This window comes from Rhipicephalus sanguineus, chromosome 7, assembly GCF_013339695.2.
Source record: "Rhipicephalus sanguineus isolate Rsan-2018 chromosome 7, BIME_Rsan_1.4, whole genome shotgun sequence".
NCBI lineage: Eukaryota > Metazoa > Arthropoda > Arachnida > Ixodida > Ixodidae > Rhipicephalus > Rhipicephalus sanguineus.
In genome coordinates, this window is record NC_051182.1 from 77,761,812 (window position 1) to 77,771,591 (window position 9,780).

A 9,780-nucleotide genomic window follows, 5' to 3' on the forward strand; every position below is an offset into this window, starting at 1 on the left:
GGGATTGCGACCCGACTTAACATCGGCAAAACGGGCAGGAAAGGATCACAATAATAATAACACTATCTGGGGTTTTACGTCCCAAAACCACGATATGATTATGAGAGACGCCGCAGTGGAGGGCTCCGGAAATTTCGACCATCTGGTGTTCTTTAACGTGCACCTAAATCTAAAACACGGGCCATTTCGCCTCCATCGAAATACGCCATCTACCATTTCGCCTCCATCGAAATACGACCGCCGCGGCCGGGATCGAACCCGCGACCTTCGGGTCAGCAGCCGAGCACCGTAACAGCTATACCACCGCGGCAGACGGGCAGGAAAGGATCGACAAACGGGACATTGCTAAAGCAACTCATGCAACGCGTTCTAAGACGGAGCTTGTTGAACACTACTGAACAACTGGACATAGCTTTGACCTAAACAATGCGATGACGCTGGCTCGCGAACGAAGTTGGGGGGCGACAGAAAACTGCGAGTCGGAGTTAACCTTTTACGATCAGTTCCAGAGAGGTTTTGTAAAAAGATTGTATTCACGGTATTTCTGGCTCTCGACCGTTTTGCGCTCTGCTGCTTTCTAGCCGCTTCTCAAACACGATTAGCCCTGAACCTCGGACGAAGGAGACTTTAAACTTGGCGTCCAAATGATTGACCAGTACACCGAGAACAGAGCTAGCAGCTCAAGTAAACAAAAGAATATATATGTCGAAAAAAAAAAAAACCGACGCGAACTTAGTGTTAGCGACTTCCCCTACCAAACTGCGAGGGGAGCGGCGTTGTGGAAAGGCGAAAGGTGGAGAGGAAATGGAAAAGTAACTGTAACGCTATTTCCCGTTACATTTACTGTATAAAAAAGTAACAGTGTTACAGTTACAAGTTCCTATAACTTAAAAGTAACTAGTTACAGTTCCAAGTTACTGAAAAAAGTAACTAGTTACTGGTAACGCGTTACTAGTAACTAGTTACTGCCCAAGACTGCCGAGAGGAGCGATACACATCGTAAGTACACGGAGGCACGATATCTGCCTGCGACGAGCGCCCCAATACGTATGATCTATTGCTGGCGCATCTCCGACGTGCAGCGCTATTGGCAATCATGTAATCGTTCATTTTCAATATTATATGGCCGTAACGTGCCGCACTACCACTCGTTCACTATGCGGGACCACTTCTGCAGTAAGACAGTGGCCCATGTGACTGGTGGCGGACTGTAGGCACCTTCAGATACCCCAGTCTGCAGCAAAGCTTTGCCCCATGTACCTTCCTATACCAGCCACTTCTGTTCCAAGCGAGCGTGCCTTTTCAGTGGCGGGGGGGGGGGGGTGTCTCTGTTAGAAGGGAGCGCCTGCTCCTGATCATGTGGAGCAACTCATATTTCTTCATGATAACATCTAGTCATTACTTTCATTGTGCCGTGATATTTGTTTGTGTTGTGATGTGCATTGTGCTAGCCTAGACATTGTGTTCTGGAGATAGCAGTGTATGTTGTGTTGCCAGTCAGGCTGTTAATGTTTCTTTTCTTAAAAAAGCTCCATGTTAAATAAAATATTGTTACTGTGAAGGCATTTTTCCTTTGATATTCGATATTCGATTCGATATTCGAAGGTGGATATTCGTATTCGATTCGTATTCGAAAAATTTGATATTCGCACACCCCTAATTTACAATAACACGTGCGTGAATCACTCACTGATTAGCGAAATGGCTACGATGGTAAGGATGAAGGTTGCAAGAAAAGTAATGGGCCGCATCGCTGCCGATGTGCAGGTTGCACTGCACCTTTGCTATCAGTTTACGAACACCTTGCAGTCGACTGAAGTTTGACCAGCATCATGGCTGTGTTAGAGGAGATGTCACATACTATGTGACATCTTAACTTATGGTAAGTCCCAATAAAATAGATGAGCTTTTTGCACGACGTTTGAAAACATTGTATTCTATATTCCATATTGTGACTGTACAGCGCATAGAGGAAGTAGTAATCGCCCGATTTGCACTCATCCCAGCATGATTTAAGTTTACCTTACCATTTGCAACATGGTATCTGTGATGTTGATGGCCGGTTTATTCGGATAGGGCATAGTGATATCCTGAATTCCAGACCATTTTTGAGCGTGTATGTGACCTATGAGGAGTGAGAGAGAATATAACAGGGATTTGCAGCATGCATGTACGCTTTCTTATGACATTCACTAGATTCACTATACATGTGACATTCACCAGCTTCACCATATGTGTCATCACGTTTTCTCGTCTCCTAGTACCCTCTGATAACAAAATGCTTGTGCATTCCATCCTGAGTTATCTATGTATTGAAGATATAGTAAAGGCACGTCATCAGCCGAAGTAGATCTTAGAACCAATTGTTCTCGCTTTGGCTCCTCCGCATAGACGTGATTCATTTTACTGAATGCTTTTTTGAAGCGATATTGAATATATTGGAGATAAAGATGATCATTGTATTTGTGCCTAGGTGTTTCAAGGCAATAAAGTATGTACTGGAAGGCTTGTTTTAACTGTATCAAAGCCCTGACTCATATGATTGCGTGGGGACCGTGTCCATCTGTAATCACCACGCCTTCACCGACATTTATGGCCGCTTCTCTATCCGTGAGGGCGCTCAACTCTTCGTGACGGGCACACAACGCGACAAAGTGTATGTTACTTACGGCATAAAGTGGGTAGGCTTATTTTTAAACTTTGGCTAGAGTTAGCTGGTGCACCCTGGAAATCACTTGTTGCAGAAAACCGCTTGGATGTTGTCAGTGCCCTCACGGACAGAGAAGCGGTTATAAATGTCGGTGAAGGCATGATAATTACGGCTGCATACGGTCTTCAGGCAAGCATATAAAGCAGTACTTTGCTACAGCTTAAGCGTGCTTTCAAGTATATACTTAAATTGACCTTGGAACTCCAGTATTGGCCCTGGTCCCTTTAAATATATATATATATATATATATATATATATATATATATATATATATATATATATATATATATATATATATATATATATATATATATATACACCTTTACACAGGAACTTTGTAGTGAATAGAATTAGGGCCACCTCAGTATTCAATGAACCAAGGCACCAAGCAACATTTTCAATAGGCTACTCGTCAATAGACCATATTCGTACTATCAATCAGGTGATAGAGAAATACGCGGACTATAACCAGCCTCTAGATATATCCTCCATTGATTACGAAAAAGCACCTAATTCGTTTGAAATATCAGCACTCATATAGGCACTACGTAAACAAGGGGTAGAGGGACCATATATTAAATTCTGGATGACATCTACAGCGGCTCCACAGCCACCGTAGTCAACTATAAAGCCACGGCCACCCAAAAAGCGTGCTAACTGCTCTGAAACGAAGGGCACGTAGAGTAACGTGCGCGTATTTTTATTTTCCTAACTTTCTGCGTTGTTTCTAGCTCTGTAATGCCATTGGAAATTAGTATTGGCCCGCAGCAATTAATCCACCAGTAGCGCGCATTCGGCCTCCGTGTTGCACATGCACATGTGAAACACGGTGCGAGCACGTGCACAAGGATGTGCAACACATGCATGCATGCACGTTTAGTACATGCTCGGGCGCTGCTCGGCGTTGGCCGGGGATGGTTCTCAAGGCGAACAGGGGTGACAGTGGATGCTGCACAGACACGTGCTGGCAGACCAATCCAGGGCTGCCTATAGGGCCCGTATGGCGGCAGAGGGGCTTGGCGTCTCTGTCCCAACGTGGGAGCGGCCCGCACTATAGTCCCAGACTGAATTCTCAGGACCCCAATAAAGTTCTCAATACCGTACAATACCACTTATGTGGAAGCAATATGTATTGTAGGTGAGCAACAAACCAATGTAAAATAAGAACCACCATTGTACAACAGTTGGGAATTTCAAAAGATTATTTCGTGAACGCCTGGCCCTTACACTGCAGTGGGACAAGTTATGCTGCACAAAGTTCCAAGTTCAACGGCGCAGATGGGCTCCATCTATTCTTTCCACTGGAAAATAAACTTACCAAGTAAATGAGCCGGAATAGGACCGAACTTCGAGACTCTTTGCCAGCCGTACACATCACGTAACTTCGAGCGCACGTAAGCGTGGAGATGCATGTACAGTGGCTTGATCTGTTCCCATATTTGTGCCATTTTTTGCTCGAAGTCGTCGTCTTCGTAGGCACCTATCCACGTGACACTGGCATCGTGAAATCCTGTAACAGAAATAGTCGAGCACCCGAGATCGCTCGAATGAGATGTGAATTAAAAAAATAAAAGAAAAAAAAAGGTAGCTTTCTGCACTAAATAACGAAAGCTCCAAAAGGCATTATAGCTACTTGCGGGGTTTATCGCATTATTTCTAAAGAGTGATAAAGAATGATCTAAAGAGTGATGTGTGAAAGGCCCAAACTGAAAAAAATGCGTGGTAACTAACTAACTGACTCACTAACTAACTAACTAAATAACTAACAAACTAACTAACTATCTAACTGACTGACTCACTGACTGACTGATTGACTGAATACATAAAGAAAGATTATTATTAATATTTTAGGCCGGACGGAAGCCTTAGGCATTGTGGCTGGTAACGCTTATGCTGAAGCAGAAGGCGCATGTACGATATCGCCCATAAAAGAGATGCATACACAGGCGCCTTGTGAGTGCATGTGTGCTTTATGTGCATTGTCACCTGCGCTCCTCGTGCGCTAAAAATAGCGTTAGGTTCACGAGGTGCTGGTGAAGCTCTGCAATTGAATATAAATTCTAAGACTACCCACATATGTAATACAGGAATCGATTGTATATTACGCGTCAGTGTGCTACATTTGCATTTCTATGTCAGCGAAAGTTCAACAGGCACGTGGCTCACCGCTCAGTATAGCAGCTTCATTTTGAAGTTGAACGTAGCGCAGGAATTTCTGCTGCATGGGCTTCCCGGCAAATCTACGCCATTCATTCCAGGCGTGGAGGAGCTCACAGTAATCCCTCGATGTTCGCATAGTATTTATAATCTCTAGAAGAGAATTTACAGAAGATAAACGCTATACTGTTACATTAGCACGAACTTCGGATGTGGCTGTAAAGATGTATATAAGCACCGGCGAAATTTGATAGAAGTTAGAAAAAGAAACGCAGTAAGGTTACCTGGATCCAGAGATAAACGACAGTCCTGATAAGGGTAGCTGTACCGCGGACAGATTTTTGCTGAAGCGTGGTGTTCCTGCATCTCGGCGATAAGCTTTGTCATCTGAAATAATGAGAAGTGACGAAATACGCAGGAAACGCTGCCTATAATACAAAGCATTATCGTGTTATTAAAAAGAAAACACCGACATCTACACGGGCCCGAGCATTTTGAAAACTCACGAGGAAATTTCAACTGTTCAAAACTATGTGAATGTCGTCTATTGTTTTGCAGTTGCTGCATGCCACAATGGTGATAATGTCATCTTTCGTAAAAAAAAGTGTTGAATCATGAATTAGGTGAATTTAATAAACATTCCAGGGCAAGACAAGCCAACAATTGGGAGCGATGCAGAAATGCGTAGAACTCAGTCGGTCGTTGGAGCCAAAGTTTCGAGGGATGACTTGTTACTAGTGCCGTTGCATACAGGGGGCCATTTCTGGAAAAAAATACCGGGATCATGGCCTTTGTCCACGCCACCCACCCACGAACACTTATCAAGGTGACCTAAACCGATATCCTTTTTTTTGTACCCTCCTCATTTGTTAGTCCCGTGCATTCTGTACCGATGCACCACTTGTCGAGCGAGCTTTTTTTTATCTCATTAGCACCCATTTACCATTCTAACACCGACGCTGTTTTGCAAATCGTTCCTTGTTCGACGAACCAAAAAGCTATTATGATCATAAACCGGTATGTGCCACAAAAATCGGTTAAATTTCACTACTCACCACTGCTGCACTAAAAATGAAGAAGGCAACCATTAGCCCAATAATAAATGGCTGCGAAGCGACGGCGGCGAGCCGAAGTCCCCGAGTACGTACAACCAGAGAATACTAGATAACGTGAAAGGCCACGGCGCGGCTGCGAGAAGACCCGGAAGCGACGGAAGGCATGCGCGAGCGACGACGTGCCCGTAGATCTATGAGAGGTGCGAACGCTTGGTTTCAGCGCAAGGTTCTTTCTCTGCTGTTTTAACATCCGTGTCGTGTCTGTGACTGTCTGTGGTTTATCTCGAACAGCTCTGCGATGGGAATCAACACAGAAACATCCTAGCATCACCTAGATAAAGCCTAGTAACGACCTAGAAGCAACCCACAAACAACATGTATTACCTGGCTAAAGCCTAGAAGCAACCAGATTATTCTTCAGAATCGTCCATTTCCGCTGTTTCAAGCCTTGTGCGGCTCAGGGCAAGCTTCGGCAATCCTGTTTTTCGTTTAAGTACGCAGCAGTTTAAAAAAAAGGGACACCCCGTCGTCTTCTCATCTGTCGCGTTGGCGTCACGCAGGTCCCACACTTTATACATATAAGCCGAGGTGGCTGCATGTTTGGAACCAGGGTTGCCAATGGTGGCTACTTTTCGCCAAATTGGCGAATTTGAGAGGCCCGTGGCGACCTAAAATTATGAATGGCGACATGGCGAATTTTTGGCGATTTTCAGCTTAGGTCTCCACTGAGTTATGCATCCTAAGCTCAGTGCCTTCCCAACGAATGAGCGGCACTATTCTCTGTATTTTTCTGGGTTTTGAGGTGCACATTACGCGCCGTTCTGTATGTCCGTCCTGTAACTCGTGTGTATCTCCTCAATTCATCTAGATGCTTCTAACTCAATTCATCTAGATTCATCTAAATGCTTCAGAGCTTCGCTACACTGCAAAAACTGTCCTTTAGATTCCTTCAGATCCACGAACAAGATCTACGTAGAACTCACAGATGGCTCTCATTATATGGAAATAGGGAGTACATGTTCGTAACTGCCAACGGATATATTGCTTTATTTTTATTTAGGGAGAGAGTGTTCTAGAGTCCTAAAGAAAAAGAAAGTCCTAAAGTCGAAAAGTCTTAAAGTTGACTACGCTGTTAAGTTATTTTCCAACCAAAGACCGTCACGTGGCTACTTTTCTTGCGATAGCAATTATATCGGCACTCTCGACGGGTTTTTGTCGTCGCCGTCATGTTCAGTATAAAGTCCAAATTGATAACATCCCACCGCGCATGTAAAAGCTCGCGAGCAGCGGCGACGATAGCGGCTGATGCAGAGATCAAACGAGCTGGCCTATCTGCGTCACTCGGAGGGCGCATGCGATAACATCCCCCCCTCCCCCCCGTGTTAGACCTGCCGTCGATGCTGCTTAAGCAGAAACGAAACGGCTCGCCCGTCTTGAATGAGCATAGAGGGATGCGAGGGGGGGGGGGCTGCTTGAGCAGCAACTGCGAACTTTGATCCTAAAAGCGCGTTCACGATCGCTTGCGCGCTCGCTATCTCGCAGGCATCAGCGAACGGCTCGTATACTCTTTTACGCGCGCTCTCAACGCGAAGAGACTGCGAAAAGCGCACCTCTCCCTGGAGCGGCCGTATTCTCTTACACCAACGTTTTGTATAGTTACGCGAGATCGGATCCAAAAGAGTTAGCTGCCAGCCTTCCTTCGTATAACATTACAATTTGTTGCCTTCGCATTCATTGCTTCGCGCTTGCGGTGAAACTGTGATCTTTTTTTCTTCAGACACGATGCGTTTACAGAAGGCCTGGGGAGCGTGCAACTACCACTGTTCTCTATGTGAGCGGTTTAAATCTTTAACCTTTTTTTCAGGTCAACCGAGAGTGGTTAAATTTGTTGTTTTGTGCATGTTACCCTCGCGAGCAACGAGGGTAGACAATATTTTGCTGCCGTCCTGACATACTGGCAGACTGTCTGCGTCTGTTTACCGCGAAGTAGGCATGTGCGAATATTCGAGCACTAGGAATGTTCGAAGGAATATTATAGTATTCGAATTCGCTTCGACACGAATTTAAGGTTTCGAAATTTCAAAGTATTCATAATGAACGAATAGGCGTATATTGCACGGCATGTAACCCACCTGTGAAGGTGGTTTCACTGCAGCCTGCAAGTGCAGTGCCGTGAAAGCAGCTAACCAACAAAATTGCGCAATGCCGCGAAGCCCCACTTCAAGGTTAAATTAACATATTACTCCGACATAGATTAATCATTTTCAGGGGCGTAACCAGAAATCTTTTTCGGGGGGGGGGGGGGTTCAACCATACTTTATGATGTATGTTCGTGCGTGTGTTTGTATGTGTGCGTGAATATATGCGCAAGCAAAATTGAAAAATTCTGAGGGGGGGGGGTTGAAACCCCGAACCCTCCTCTTGGCTACGCCCCTGATCATTTTTTAAGTTTAAAAGCTTCTTATACGGGCTTATATGTTATAATATGTTATATGTATAGTAATTTTTAAAGTGTGACGTATTTTATCGGTTATAACTTGCATCTTACTGAAATTGAAATTCTGCTACTATTTGATGCTACTAAACGCTACTAAAAGTAGCGTTTAGTAGCGTAGCGCTTAGTTTAGTAGCGTTTACTTGCAGCAAAAAGAATGACAGTCTCACATGCCTCGTTCCAATTTTAAAAAAAAAAAACGCTGTGCAGGTTAGTTGGGCCTCGACAATATTTATGCTAATTTTTTTTTATATATAATGTGTGATACATACTATTCGAACTATTCGATTCAAAATTATTCGACGTAATCACTGTTCGCTTCGAACCTAAAATTTGCTTTTCGGACATCCCTACCGCGAAGGCTTCTGTGCGGCGTTCCACGGTGCCTAATAGACAAGGACACAAGGAACATGCGGCGCTGCTTCGTATTGGTGAAAAGCGTCCCTTTATGAAAGTCTCCTTTCGGGACTGTGGCACGGGAGTACAAACCGGTTCGCTGCAGCGGCGGCGGCCTGCGCATCAGCTTCTCTGCAGTGCACGATTGCTAGCGGCGTTTCGAAAACAGATGAGCAACTCCGCCACATAAAAGTAACATTTACAGTAACTCTAGGGTGCAGTAAAGCTTTAGGGTGCAGGCGCTCGCAGCGACTCGTAGCGGCCGCCGCTACGGTCGTCGAAAATTAAAGGGGGGAGGGGGTAAGGGCACCGGTACCCTCATAGGCATGCGCAGGGGGGGGGGGCAAGGGGCCGAGAAGGGGGGGCGCAAAGTCAGCCCTATACATTGTAGGGGGGGGGGCGAGAAGAGGGGCGCAAAGGCAGCCGCATACATTGACATAATAGGGAGGGGGGCGCTGCGACGAACCTTCGCCCCCCCTGAAGGGGAACCCTGCGCACGCTTATGGGTACCCTGTTCCTCTTAGATCCGACCCTGGAATTTTCGTGGTTGTTGCAATTTCATTCCGAGCTGCGTCTTGAGAGGTTCGTGCATGCTCGCGTGCGACTGCAAATCTTTCTAGCCTCTCCAACGCAACATGCCTAAAAAGAAAAAGACAGCCTGTTTCATGACGTTATGCAAAAGAACTCGTGCAATGAAAAGGCATCGATTCTCATTCAGAGCTTCTACGGATCCAGTATGCCTGCAAGAGTGGGCGTGAAACATCAAGGGAGGTCCCTCATGTGTACATAAATTTCATTTGACTGTTCGCTGATTCTTACTTTTAATTAATTATTTTTCCTTTTTATATGCACCTATCTTTTCCTTTCACTGTTTACTCACATTCTGCGCGAAAATATCTGTCTTTGCGTCTCATTCACTGTTCATTTTATTTTTGTTCTTGATATAACCGCTATAATTGTCAATGAAT

At 45.0% G+C, this 9,780-nt stretch overlaps 1 protein-coding gene across 1 annotated transcript in view; it reads right to left on the reverse strand.

Annotated features, from left to right (window-relative positions):
* Positions 1 to 9,780, reverse strand: part of LOC119399541 (angiotensin-converting enzyme) — a 65,075-nt gene that overhangs the window by 14,766 nt on the left and 40,529 nt on the right. The window contains exons 4-7 of the mRNA XM_037666351.2: positions 5,152 to 5,254; positions 4,877 to 5,020; positions 4,029 to 4,220; positions 2,028 to 2,125 (exon numbers count right to left, since the gene is read on the reverse strand). Of these exons, the coding sequence (XP_037522279.1) occupies positions 2,028 to 2,125; positions 4,029 to 4,220; positions 4,877 to 5,020; positions 5,152 to 5,254 (537 nt within the window). The remainder of the gene's footprint in view (positions 1 to 2,027; positions 2,126 to 4,028; positions 4,221 to 4,876; positions 5,021 to 5,151; positions 5,255 to 9,780) is intronic.